The sequence below is a fragment of the Myotis davidii genome, unplaced genomic scaffold (genome assembly GCF_000327345.1).
Source record: "Myotis davidii unplaced genomic scaffold, ASM32734v1 scaffold450, whole genome shotgun sequence".
Classification (NCBI taxonomy): Eukaryota; Metazoa; Chordata; class Mammalia; order Chiroptera; family Vespertilionidae; genus Myotis; species Myotis davidii.
Genome location: NW_006282385.1, coordinates 680,819 through 695,653, shown reverse-complemented (window position 1 = coordinate 695,653; position 14,835 = coordinate 680,819). Strand labels below are relative to the sequence as shown.

Sequence of the window (14,835 nt, the reverse complement as noted above, 5' to 3'; positions counted from 1 at the left end):
GCTCGTGAGCCGCAGTTTGCCGACCACTGCTAGGAGAATAGTAAGTGCTCAGTAAACATTAGCCACTGTTATGATACACAGCTGAGAGAGACAATGTCCTGCTTCAAAGATCTTAATATGTCAATATCAATATCTCCTTAGGTCGGTCCTGAACTTTTCTGATAAATATCCTATATTTACAAGGCATATAAAGACATGCTTCCGGTTCAGGGTTCCTGGGAGCATGTGGACAGGGACACAATAAAATTGTTCTAACAGGCTGACATGCCTCCCTAGCTACTGAGGAAAAGACAGTCAATGGAGAGCATCCATCTCCATTACTTTACACTTCAAAATAATCCTTACCAGAACCTTTGGGTAAAATTACAATTATTTCATCGGCAGTAGGGAAGTCCTGATAATATTATGACTGGCTTTCCCCACCCATTCTCTTTTTCACTACCAGAAAAGAAGGTGTTTAATTTAACTTATATAGTTCATTGCCAGAAACAGGTTATTTTAAAAAATGCCATATTAGTAACTCCAGGATTTCTTAATGAATATCTGAATGAAACGTGATTAGGATTATTGCTTACCTCCCAAGAATATTGCTGCAAAGACGAGCTGGAAGATGCTGTAGATGAGTGGGAAGGTAAACACCTGGTTGAGCTCCTCAAAGGTGAAGGAGAGCTGGACCACAGTAGAACACAGCTGAGTGTTCTGCATCCCTGTTTCCAAAGCAACTGTGCGGCATCTGAAAGAACGGTAGGAGAATATATGTTTCTATTCTTCTGTTTTGCCTTGCTTTCTTGTCATATTCCATTACAAACAAACATAATGAGAATAAGTACATATATATGTACATATGTCGCTTTGCTTGGAGAATAAGGATGCAAGACAATGGAAGAGGTCAACCTGCCTGGTCTGGGGCATGGCCCAGAATTTCAGCAAAAGAGAGGCAGTCAGTATTTTCTTTTTGGGAGAGTTGCATAACTTAGGAATGAATGAGTCAATTTAGAATGACAAATTTAGAAATAGGGTAAATGTTATTACAAGTGAAAAATTTCAAATTTGTCATCCATATTTACAGCTGTCACAGGTTGAATTGTATTCCCTCAAATGTGACCTTATTTGGAAATCAGGTCATTGTAGATATAATTAGTTAAGATAAGGTGATTATGGTGCACCCTAATCCAATGGGACTGGTGTCCTTATGAAAGGGGGAAATTTGGACACAGAGACATGCATTGAAGGAAGACCATGTGAGGAGGAACGGGAGAAGATGGCAATCCACAAGCCAAGAGGAAAATGTCTGGGATCAATACCCCCTCACATCCCTCAGAAGGAACTAAGGCTGCTACACATTTTTTTTTTTTTTATTTCTAGCCTCCAGACTGTAAGACAATGCATTCTGTTGTTTAAGCGAGTCCATCTGGGGTACTTTGTTATAGCCACACTAGCAAACTAATACAAAAGCTATTACAGAAAAAAAATACCCCAGTTAGCTTTACCAAAATACCATACCTGTGCCAGGGCTGACCAGCTATCCTAGCCAGAAAAAACCCTAGTGAGTAACCGGCCACAGGAAATATTGTTCCTACGATCCACAGTTTGGGAGCGATGATCCAGGCAGATTGGTACAGTATTCCTCCCACCACAGCTATGAGCACGATGAGGACTGCACCTGTGATGGATCCAATCTGGAAAAAAGACACAAGCAGACCCATCAACTGTGATAATGAAGTTACCTATCACCGTCTCCTCACCTGATAGCCATGGAGAGCCCACCAAGAATGTTGGTGCTTGTCCCACAATTTAATTTTTGGAAAATAAAAATTTTTGGAAAATAAAGCGTCCATGCTTGGTTAGCCTGAGGAAGATGTACTAGCTTGCAAATTATCCCTGTCAGAGATGAGGAAAACACACTCAATAAAAAGTAGAAGACTTGGCTTCTAGAGTCCACCCTTCCTGCTCTCCTTGTTTTGATAAGTCATGAAACCTCTCTGAGTCTTAGTTTCTTTATCTATAATTGAGGATAAAATTTTGCCCTGATTAATTTTTATTATTGTTACAATAATAAGAAAATGGATATAAAACTCTATAAAAGTTAAAGGCATATAGTTAAAGGCATATGCAAACAAAAGCCACTGTTGTTATTGTTTTTCCCCTTTCACATTGAAAAAAGTGGATTTTAGAACTTTTTTTGACCAAAGAAGCAAAGAATACCAACTAACTTATTATGCTTTCTGATCAATGGACTATGGCTTTGTCTATATCTATGTATATATATCTATGTCATCTATGCCTATATCTATAGCATCTTTATCTTATCCATATCCATATCATCTAGCTAGAATATAGTTGGTGTAGGAAAATGAATGGTTACAAATTAGTATCACCTACTAATTACCAGGCACAAAACTACCATATGGATACAGAGATAAGAAAGATATGATCTATATTTTAAGACCACGGAATAGATATATTTTATAAAACAAACCCACATAAGAGAGATAAGAGCAAAGTGCTGTGGGAGTACAGAGTATAGTAAAACCAAGAGATGATGTTTGAGTTGATTATTCCAAAAGGTGAATAAAAATTTGCCCTGTGGATAGAGTGGAGAAGGACATTCTAGAAGACTGGACTGCATGGCTAATAATGTTAATGCTTGCCCCTCTAGGATTAGGTTTATACTATAATGAGAAAACCATTGTATAGCTGGAAAGACCCATCATTTCAACTGTGGATCAATTGACTGTGCAGCCTATAGCATGGGCCACTTACCTTAAGTATGATCTTGGCTTTCTGGGGCCATTTGTGATTAACAAACATTCCAATGGAAACAGGAACAACAAGAGCCACCAAAGATGTACCTGAAAATGACAGAAGAGCAATTTGATCAACAGGACACAGCACAAGGAAAGAGGAAAACAAAAGAGTAAGTACCCTGTGAAAGGCTTGGGTAATATATCACTCTCCTTCTTGAGAACACAAAACAGAAAAAACAAACACACACTCCTTCCTTATTCATGTCAGTACTTAATTTAATATTACTGAAAAGAATTGATAATATTGATATAAATCCTTTCCCTAAATCTCAGGTTAATTTTTAAGCGTTCCTTATATTTCCAATCACTATATTTTGGTTTCAATTGGTCAGAATCTTGCCTTATTTGATGTTTGGATCCTTATATTCTGGGAAAATACCTTTTCAGTGTGTGTGTGTGTGTGTGTGTGTGTGTGTGTGTTCTCAGAGAGACATAGATCATGCTTTATATCTATATAAAGCATGAAAAAAGTGGATTTTAGAACTTTTTTTTGACCAAAGAAGCAAAGAATACCAACTAACTTATTATGCTTTCTGTTACTTCATGGTAGTAGAAATAAAAGGAAAAGCTCAAACTTCTCCGGGCTTTCGGTGGGCTAATGACTTCTGGTTAAGACTGACTTTGGTTATTCAAATCTATAGATGAGAGGTGAGAGAATAGATTGAAAAGCATGCTTTAACTTTTCTGTGAGATAATGTATTTGGTCACCTCTCAAACAATTATATTCTTTGCAGGAACGTGCTCACCCAGCCAAATAAGAGTCATACTTCATATTCACCGTGTTAAATTCACTGCTGTTCTTGTGACATGTGGTTGTTTCTCCATATTATTTAACACTCATTTGTTCAATAGCTACTTTTATATAATATAGCATCAACAATTTCTAACTTCTCATGGGCCGTTTCTTTTTTAAACATCCTTTTAAATCAGTAAGAGAAAGCGGAATTGAATAATGAAATTCTGAAAGTAGATGTTGCTTAGTACTAAAGTAGATTGAACTAGGACTGAAAAACAAATTCTACATTCCAGGTCTGTAAATATGACTTTAAAATGAATATAGTAATGATAAAATCATAATTTTTGTAGCCTTTGGTGGCTAAAGGTACCAAGAGCAGGACAAAAAAAAAAAAAAGATGACAAGGAGGGTAAGGGAAAAAATGATTTAACAATAGATATGTAAAAGGATCATTTATAGTTATACTGGTAAGAACCCTCAGAAAAATCCCCATCGGGGATCCTTTCATCCTGCTATTTTGGGAGGAGCCTTCCTCCCCTGTCTTGGGTCTCCAGACTATTCCCTAAATTGTGTGAAGTTTGTAGGCCTTGAATGAAAACATCTTAATATGTATTCTTTGTACTGTGGTAGCTTAAAACTAGGTGCAAATACTGTGCTTAGAATGTGTGTGGTTAGGTCTTGGAAATGTATTTCGTGTGTCAGATCTGTGCAAAGGCAGCCCACTCCTGTATCTGAGCCCTCTTCATCTCTCTGGGACCACCTGGCGAAATCCAGGACAGATTTCTTCTCCTGACCATACGAAGCCAGGATAAAATTTTTGCAGGATTTGAAGGTGACTGGAAAAGACACTCAGCCTTTCACACTGAGAGTGTGTGGCTCCTACCTGCAGAGGTGGGTTGTCCCAACTCTTTACTCCTCAGTATACTAGAGCTCCTTCTATTTTCGTCTCCCAGACTCTGTTTATTTTCCTTATTCCTCAGATGCTTGTGCTTTCTGTCAAATGTCTGTCTATTCATTGGCTTACAGCTACCCTCTTTGAACCATAACTTGGTCTTTAATCAGTTTACACAGCAGAGACAGGAGGAAAGAGAGGTAGAAAGAAAAAAGAGAATAAAAGAGAATGGTAGATGGAGGCATGTGGTGCAACTTGGACCCATATAGTCTCAGAGGTGAGCCTTATTTGCAAATTGTGGGAACTGTGAAAATCAATAAGCCCTCTGAGCCGTGGTTTCCCTGTTTGTGAAATGGGTAAAACGTTGTCTGTCTCACAGTGTATTGTGAGAATTGGGTGGTGAAACAGATGTACAGTTCACGGTACTGGATACTCTTAAATGTAGGGGAGAGAGGAGTACAATGACAATTTTTACTGCAGTGTGTTTTCAGTGGAATCAGCTGTACGAGCTGCCTCCTCCTCCACCCAGATGTCATCATCTGAAGGGGCTCAGCGGGTGTTTATTGAATTCCTCAAAGCATGGTGAGCACCGTGAGGGAGCACTGTGAGGAGCCTCTGGGAAACAGTCTTGCCCACAGAGCAGAATGGAGAGCAGACCGGGGAGCTATTTCCAACTCCCTGGTCATCTTGGACAAATGAAACAGTTACCATGAACCTTACTTTCCTCATTTAAAAAGTAGTGATGACATTTTTTGAAGGAATTAGGTTGTTTGTTTTCTATATTAAAGGGTTAGAAAAACCAATAGCAAGAAGATTAGGTTGGAAATAGGCTTAGCAGAATGGAAAGTCAGCAGAGTTTCTTTGCTTTTCAAACTCTCATTTAAATTTTGTCTTTTCTCTTCTATTTTCTGTATTCTTCCTTTTATTTTTTGCATTTTACTTATTCTTTGGTGAAGTAAATTACTAATTACTTTTTCTCACTTTCTCTTCCTTTCAAAATATACTCACATTAAAGGATGTTATTTTCGCCATTCACATCATATTTAGAATTACTCACATTGCTAGGGCATTTTCCAGGAAATACATACTAAGGAAATATATTAAAGCTTATTTTTTTTAAAAAAATAATGAGTTATAGAATTAAAGCTCTTCATTCCACAGACAGATCCTTTGAGAGGCCTACAATGTATACCACTCAAACTGCATTCTTTAATTTTAAAGAAGGTGAACTCCAAGGGAGCAGGCTGAGAGCTCAGCAGCATGAGCATAGATAGGTGGTTATAGAGGGTCATTCTAAAACTGGTTGCGACAGATATTATGTCTGATATGGAGGAATTCTCAAGGGGTCACTAGAAGGTCCTCGTAGGGAAATCCCATACTGAACATGGTGTGTCAAGGAGGACTACTTTTTAAAATAATCCGCCCCCACCTTTTTTTCTAATGGCCATGGTAAAAGTGGAGAGAGAAGAGACTATCTGAAAATATTGTAATACATATTGTCCCCAATTAGTGTTTCCAAAATTTATCCCAAATCACTTGTGTAGAGCTTTAAATCATGATTTATCACAGAAAACAATCTTCCTTAGAAATGGAAGGGATTTTAGGTGCCATCCAGTCCAGTTTTCCATGCCAATAGGAATCCTTTCTACAAACATGCTGGTGTGTCACTATTTAGCCTTTGTTTACGTGCTCCCTTCAATGGGACACCTATGTACCTCTTTGAGGCAGCCCACCAGGGAGACATTTGTCTCCAAGGTCAGCTGAAAATAGACTAGCATGCAATGTACCTGGTGACTGATACCAATGCACTACTTCCTCTACATCTCATCTTGAATGATCATAGTTCTATGGGAAATGCCTGGTGTTGGTGGACCAGGAAACATCTTGTTCTTGACACCATGTTACATCAACAACTTAGTCTTCCCCCATCATTTATTGTCCCCAAAAGAGAAAAAAGGCCCATTGAGATGAGGGTGAATATCTAGGAGTTGAAATGAGTGGTGACAGAAGATTTAACTTCTTGGGGCATGATACACAGACTGTGTCAATAAATCAACTTTTGAATCAACTTGAGGCTCACAGTTAAGTGTTATAAATAATATGTTTTATCTGGTAGTTTCCTATTGCCACACTTGTAATTGCTTACTAGGTGCCCTATTTTTAAATCATTGGTGGAATGATTTTTGTATTTCTTCAGTCTAAGTGTCTGGGAGCAAACGCTTGTCAAGAGCTAGTTGCATTGGTGGGTTAAAGAAAGGATAGCAACTTGGCCTCCTCAGGCCCAGACAGCTGTTCCAGGGGACCCTTTAAATTGGCCCCTCTCCCTGTGATTTCATTGGAGGAACAAGCCAGTTTCTCCCATGGTGCCATGGTTTGGAATTTAGATGCTGCCACTCTAATTCAAAAGTAGGGGTGGCTTGCAATGAAATCCTAACAGCACAAACTGCTGTTGGTGCCAGAGGCAAACACCAGCTGGGTCTGAGCCTGGCCTGAGAACCCAGCCGGGGGTAAGCAGAGAGGAGGAGAATAACATTCAGAGATCTTGCAGAGCAAGGACTTACCTATGTTATCATAGGGAATTATGATGGTCCCCGAGTCGACCCACATTTTGGTATAGATTAAGAGGCACAGCGGCATCATTCCCAGGGCCAGCAGCGTGGAGCATGTGGTCATGCTGACGCTGAAAGGAAACGGGCAGGTTGATACGTCCACCTGAGTTTTCCAGGGGAGAGGTTGTTTCATGCTTAGATAGTCCTACAAAAGCCTGTCTCAACCAGCGCCCCATTCAGTCTGATGGACAGAAATACACAAGCGCCCCAGCAATTGCAGGGTTCAGCCTCGGGCGAAACGGTGAGATCCGTATTTGGTGTCTTCCTCCTTTGTCTTGTGTCACCCCTCCCTCCCTGTTGGTTCTCAAGAACCAGACAAGATAGTTAATGGCCACTCATCATTAAATTCATTATTAAACAAGATCCAAGGTGCTAGGCCATGCCACCCTTGAACCTCCAATCAGAGCACAGCAAACACACTTTTATATGGAAGAGACATTAGGGGCTCCTCCATGTCTGTCTGTGTTGGGATGAGATGGGGTTCCCTGGGCCCTTAGGGGAGAATGCATGTCCAAGAGAGGAAGCCTCAGTGTAGTTCCTTAGAGAAAATTAGTGCTCCAAATGCTCAAATCTTGAGAAAAGAAGGGAAGCTGACCGCCTCCCCCTCCCCAAACAAAACAAAACAAAACAAAACAACAAAAAACAAAGCAAACATACAAGCAGACAGGGGAGGCCTGGATTCTATTTCTGCTAAGAAATTACCAAATGTGTATTGAGAAGAACAAGCATCTGGTACACTCCTCCTGACAGCATGTGTTTGAGTGAGTAGAACTGGCTAAGTGAGCGGATTTTGACTTTTGACCTGGAAGGATTAATGTGGAAGGATGTAATTTTCAGCACTGTGACAGTGGGTGGAAAAGAGACTTTTGGGAAATGGGTCTTTCTGCTCCCATTAAAGTGCCCTTGTATATAGGGATGCATTTTTTTTGCTCAGGGAACAGTGCCTTAAATAGCTGGGCCAGACACTGCCTGGGTTAGAAGCAGGCACGGCCACTTACTACGTGACTTTGGGTCGTTTACTTCTCTTTGCCCATTTTCTTTTTGTAAAATGAAAGTCCTAATCACTGCCACCTCACAGACTATGAGCACTGACTGATCCAGTGAATCCAATACTTAGAATAATGCAAGGTGCTCATTAAGCTAGGTGATTTTATTATATATCTAGTCATAGTGTGTGTTATGTTGTAGCATAATTCCAAGTCAGAAAATCAGAGATTTTTCTGATGCGCTGTTTCTACAATAGTTGTAGCATCGAGGCTATCAGAACAAAAATTTCTTAAAAGTATATATGTGTACTTGAAGGAAGATGCTAAATTATTTACACCACCTGCCTCCCCCTCCAAAAGAACAACAGATAACAAACCACCCTATGCAATGCTAAGGAAAACAGCTGAAGATAAGGAATTTAGTTTCAATGCATCTAACTTAGCACAGTTTTGGCAAAATAAAGGGTGGGGACAACATTTACCAGGGTGCTTAACTTCTTTAATAATCATTAAAAAAAAAAAGACCAGGAATGACCTCACTTAAACCCTGTTTTAAAGAATTTAGGAAAATCCCAATAAACCCATATGTATATATGCATAACCCATAGACACAGACAATAGGGTGGTGAAGACTTGGAGTGTGGGGGAGGGGAGGAGGAATAGAGGGAAAAGGGAAATGGAAGGAAAAGAGGGGCATATGTAATACTTTCAACAATAAAGATTTATTTAAAAAAAGAATTTAGGCAAAAATACTTGTCTTAGTAGAGTTATAATAGTGCCACAATAATCAATACTACAGTATATGTGAACTATTTCTAAGAAGTTCTATTGATTATTGTGACAAGTTAATTTAGATACAAAATGTGGTGCAAGGCAGTGTCCTATAGCACACTAACTGAATTTGCTATAAATTGTACTTTGTCCTACTTAGAATTAAAGTACTGGGGTCGTTATTTTCCCCTCTCTCCCAACCTTCCTCACTTTTTATGCCATTATCTTTTTATCTTCTATTTTTAAAAATCAGTTAGAATGGATTTAAGACTATCCCATGAATAACTTTGATTCCAGTGTATCCGTGTGCTTTCTCTCATGGAGAGGACAGAAATGTGGAGGTGGAGCCGGGCAGTACTCACTACCTGGATCACAGTGAAGAGAAGCCTGAGAAGTTTTTGTTTTAAACTGAGAATGACTTTTAGAAGGAAGTCTGTTTCTCTCCTTGTTTTTCTTTTAAATTTCCCTGTGAAAGCTTTAGTTCTAAGTTTTTTGCTAAGACAACTTATGAAGTTGTATCATGGTTGTGAGTTTGGCGAGAGCAGTTTCTTAAAGGCCACAGGAGGGATAGGACAGGAGCTGGAAAAGGAGATGGTTTAGCTTTCATGGGACATCTTGGCAGTGAGGTGTGGGAGGAGATGAGAGAAGAGGTGGCTGCAAGTCGATACCATTTGAACTCATATGAGAACACCATCAAACCACTCAAAATGGGGTGAAAATTCACAGATAAGTACTTTTAAGAAGCAAAATGGGGGAATTCATTAGTAAAAGAAAAATATCATTTCATAAGAAAAAAATGTGAAGTCCTATAAAGAGCATAGTTGTCAACAATAGAAATACTACCATGAACTTACGTTGGAATGAGAGAAAATGTAAGGAAAAAAACAAATCTCTTGTCTTTAATTAGTGGCTTTAGCTCTATTCACCACCAGGGAGAATTATTATTATTAATTATTATTATTATTATTATTGCAAATAAGAGCAATAAATGAGAATTCGGTGAATGTTGAGGAATTTGGTGAAGTCAGTGATTAGAATGCAAAATATTTTAATCATATTAGAAGTAAAACACCAAGTTTTAAAGATCAAAGAGTGTGTGTATAGGTAGTGCCAGAAAGTGGAGATGTCGTAAGTTATAGAAATAATGTCGAGCAAAGGATAAGAATCTGGACAGGGTAAGTGGGCAGGTCTGGATTCAAATTTTGACTCTGACATGCACTGACTCTGTGACCTTGATCAAAGGTATGAGCCTTAATTTTGTCATCTAGCACATGCAGAAGATAGTAGTACTGACCTCAGAGGAACATTTTGAGGATTAATACACAAATGTATGTAGAGTACTTATGCTGTATTTGCCTAACAAATATTAGCTAGTAAAATAGAAATAGATCTACATGAGAGGAACAAAGCTTGGTTACTTTGAGGAAAAATAAAGGAAAAAAGAAACAGTTTTGTATTAGTGCTCAGGAGCTGGATATTTATGCAGTTGAAATGGGAGTTAAATTATGATAAACTGAAGGGACAGGGATCTTGAACAACTACAATAGCAGGAACATGAACAATGGAACAATATTTGGCCATAAAACCAAGGATGTGGTAGGAAAATCTAGAAACTATTAAATCTAGGAAATAATAAAAGGGAGCATAGGAAGTACATGGCAGCTGAAAATTGGGGGCAACTGAAGAAAGGATATGAAAGGAAAGTGAGAAGAGGAAGTCTTTGCATGGTGCGGTGAGGCCATTGCTAAGAGAGGAGACTTGAAAGAGGGGACTCTCTGGGGATAGAGCAGACACAGAAGGTGGGATGTCTTGGTGGCCCTTGAACTGTGGGCCTGGGACTCAGCTGATACACCTGAAATTTCACCTTTGTTTCTCCCTGAAACTATTTGTGCATAATACACCCACTGGACAGGTAGAACAGGTGAAAATACCTGTGCACTGATCAGATTCCCACAACTTTCAAGGCTGGAGAAGGAGTCAGAGAAGGAGCTATATTTCAATGAGCAAGGATATAATGAGCAAAGTCTGTTATTTTTGATATTTTGTGTATGTGTGTATTTTGTGGTTGTTGTGTGTTGTTTTTCTTTCCTTATTTTTGTCACTAGAGATTTCAAAATACAACGGTCGCCCAGGTTTGGAAGAGATGATAGGGTGTGGGAAAGATCTGGTTTTTCCTCCAGGCAACCACATCCAGGAAAGGGAAAGCCAGGTGGAGGTGTTTTGCTGGACTGTGTGGTATCTGTCCAACCAGCGCAGAGACCTGTTGGTATAAACACTCATATGGCTGCCCTTGCTAGAGTTCAGGTAGAAATGGAGATTCTAAAGTTCCAAGAGAACAGAATTAGAAATATAAATGGTAGATAGGATTGTATCTAAATGAATTATCAGAAGACTTTAGTGATCCAGCGCTCACTTCAGAAGAATGAAAAGTGCTGGAAAACTGTTTCCCAATAGCTGACTATCACTCTCTTAATTGACTTTAAAGAAACATTTGAACAGTGTTCCCTTAACATATGCAATGTATAATGTCATCATCTTACATAGCAACATACCTTCTTGTAATGATAATGGGTCATAGTGAGAAACATGTGTGCTCCGCTAAAATGCATGTCTTGTGTGTGATTGTGTTTGTCCCTAAAATAAGCCATGCAGAGGCTGCTGTGCATAGTGAGGCATCCTCGTTCCTCCGGAGGCATGCTGGTTTTTTCTCCTGAGGTCAAACTTTCCGGGCCACCTGCTGCTGTGGGACTCAGGCCTGCCTGTCTAGGCCCCCCTACCTACTTCTTGTTTCTCATCTTCTGGGCTTGGAAATAGCACGCTGGAGTGTTAGAATTAGGAGAGGAAGTAGGTTCTGTGTGAGAAATGTTTATGAGATTAAGTGGGATTTGTTTTGGGTGTGCAAAATTTTTTACTGGGTCTTGCTTGCATTCTATACGGGTGAAATTGCTAGAGAGGTTGCTATGGGACTGGAGAAGTGTTGGTATTATTTTGAAGATGGGGAGGGGGGATCTGTGGAGTGCACACTTTCTAGAATAAAAATGAAAATTTTCAGTGCCATCCCTTCCACTTTAAAGAATTTGCTAACTTGCTGAAGGATAAGGTTTCAAATTCTGCTCTTGGTTCTTATTTCTTAATATTATTGTTTCTTATTGGAATTGTTATGCAGTGTAGACTAGATTATAAGTCATCTCCTGTATCAAGAGAAATAAGATTTCCTTAAATCACAGAAAAGTGTAACTTGGAGTTTTTAGTTTAGGGTCTTATAGTTTTAGCCGGTAGAAGAGACTACCTATCTTACAAAATGATCACCTGTGTGGTATTATGTTGAGGTAAAAGACTCTTCTATTTTGTTAAAAAGTTATAAATATACTGACCCTTGAACAACTTCTAGTTTTAGGGGCACTGAAACAGTAGAAAATCCACCAATAGCTTTTGACTTCCAAAAAAACTTAACTTCCAATAGACACAAGCTAACTACACTGTTGACCCGAAGCCTCACTGATAGCAAAAACAGTCAATTAACACATATTTTGTCTGTTATATGTATAATAGTGTATTTTTACAATAAAGTAAGCTAAAGGAAAATGTTACTAAGAAAATAATAAAAGAGATAAAGTACATTTACAGCATTTACTGAAAAGAATCCACGTGCAAGTGGATCTGCACAGTTCAAACCCCTGTTCTTCAAGGGCCAGCAACTTTTTGTCAAAGCTGTTTCATGGACGTCAAAGCCCATATTCAATTTAGTTCACTTGCATCAACTGCCTTTTGCAATTCTCACCTATTTGCCTATGTCCAGGTCAGATCAAACTGAAGTCTAAAAAACCTTATTGCTATATGGTGGAACAGCACTTGCCATCCTTTGTTCTTTACAGGGCTTTCCTTAATAAAACTCTATTGCAGGGAAGATACAGTATTTCCTTGTGTGAAGAATTGCATTTGTGAAGGTATATAATTTGGTATATAATGGTTTCTCTAAAGCTCATGGCAAAATTAGCACTAGCTGAGATGTGATGGCTGTTCCCAGTTGCTCACTAGACACTGGATCAACCTGGAATTGTTTTACATTTTGCATTTCTACACCTTGAGCTTCTCTCTTCTGAGTATGGTATGTGGTGATTACCAGAGCTGATTGCTAGTGTACAGAGTTTAATAAGCACACATTACATTAACACCTGGATGGTTTGCAGAAATGCATACCTTTCACAGGAAATAAGGGATTGTGAGGTAAGGAAAAAGACATTTGCCTATTCGACTTGTAGCATTAAAATTTTCAGTCTCATCACATTAATGCTTCATCTTATTTCTATTAGTTTTTTTTCCCTAGTGCTAGTTCAGACTAGTGCAGGAAGAATTGGGAAAACATTGCAATGTAGATTACTCTCTGGGAAGCAGAGAGACCATTTTCTTTTTATTTTATAGTAAGGTAAGCATAATTTTTTAAAAAAAAGAAGCTGTTGTAGATTTTTCAAACTACCAGTAGAAGTAAAACAAATGTACAAACTATTTCTTGGTCTTTATACGAAGAAAAAGCTTGTCCAAAGAAATAACTGTGTTTGGTTGAGTTAACTATTGTCTCATCATAGGTCCTAATGTTTAATGAACAACCTGATTTCACAGTCACACGTAGAGCTCCTCATTGCCACAAAGAAAGATGGTTTTTGCCATTTTCCTTTCTGATACTGACAAGGAAAACATTCTTAGCTGCCACTTGTGGGGCTTGGAAAAGATTTCTTTTCTTGAAAAACTTTGAATCTTTCCCAAAGATAAACATCAATTATCCAATGCCTTGTTAACTGAGTCAGATTAAAAAAACAAAACAGAAAATGTAACCCATAAAGTACAATACGCAATCTCAGCTGTTCAGGAAGGCGAACACATGCATTTACTCTCTTCTGTTAATTCCCCCAGTTGCGCCTTAATTTAGTGGCAGAGCAGATGGATACTCACGCTGCCATAGGTTTCTGAAAGGCTAATTCAGTGTGACTGCAGTATGTGGAGGTTTAGATAGCTTACCTCAGGTCCATGTCGCCATCGACCCAATAGGCCAAGATGTTGGAGGCAGTTCCTCCGGGGCAGCAGCCCATGATCAGCACCACTACGGCCTGGATGGGGAGGATGTCAAAGGCCACTGACAGGATGAATCCCACAAGGGGCATGATTCCAAACTGACAGAGGAAGCCAATACATATGCCCCACGGCCGCCGTATGTGCCCCAGGAATTTCTTGATTTCCACATTGCATCCCATGGAGAACATCACCATAGCCAATAGGATGGTCAAGACGGTGCTCAGGACCACGCTTAGAATGGCATTGAAATTGCTGGCAGGCACCACACAGGACGAACCGTTGCAAACTGTTGCTGTGGCCAAACATCTTGTTGAATTATTCATCGCTGGGTTTTGGCTCAAATGGTCACAGACATCCACAGAAACACCAATCCTCCGCTCCTCGCTGGGTAAGTAGTGCCTACTGCAAGCACGTCAAACTTTTAAACCCTTCTAAACGTGTCATTTGGTGTCTCTTTCTAAAGCCACCTCAGAGAGGCAATAAAAAACAATAAATGCCAGTATGTCAGTTTCGAGAGGTAACATTACAACACAGCACATATTATGAATCATAAAAGTCCTGCCAAATTATTGGCCCAGACAGAGAATTATAATTAATCATTTATCGGCATGGTAATGAACCGTGCCATATAAAAAGAGCTGTGTTAATGTTTAATGCTGGGAAGGTTTGTTAAATAATTTCAGTTATGTGACACTCGGATATTACAGAACATTGGAGGGGTTAAACCATGGGAAGGCATGTTATCCACTCATCTCCTTTTAGGAAAGGGGGTGGGCGGTGGATCCTCAAAAGTCCAGTACCCTGTGCCACGTTAAATTGCAAAATAGCGTCAGTGTCAGACCCTGAATGGAAACTTGAGACCTACAACTTCCTCCCCCAATAGTTTTCTTACTATATCAATGTCTGCTCCTACTGGTCTGTAGTGTTCATGAAAAATATGTAAGGTCAAGAAACTTACAGGGCC

The 14,835-nt window shown here is 39.3% G+C and overlaps 1 protein-coding gene across 1 annotated transcript in view; it reads right to left on the bottom strand.

The window, feature by feature from the left end:
• The window catches only part of SLC10A2 (solute carrier family 10 (sodium/bile acid cotransporter), member 2), a 17,149-nt gene extending 2,749 nt beyond the window's left edge, over positions 1-14,400 (bottom strand). The window contains exons 1-5 of the mRNA XM_006752917.1: positions 13,818-14,400; positions 6,997-7,115; positions 2,764-2,852; positions 1,504-1,679; positions 576-733 (exon numbers count right to left, since the gene is read on the bottom strand). Coding sequence (XP_006752980.1) covers positions 576-733; positions 1,504-1,679; positions 2,764-2,852; positions 6,997-7,115; positions 13,818-14,194 — 919 coding nt within the window. The 5' untranslated portion in view covers positions 14,195-14,400. The remainder of the gene's footprint in view (positions 1-575; positions 734-1,503; positions 1,680-2,763; positions 2,853-6,996; positions 7,116-13,817) is intronic.
• Between the last annotated feature and the right edge of the window lie 435 nt (positions 14,401-14,835).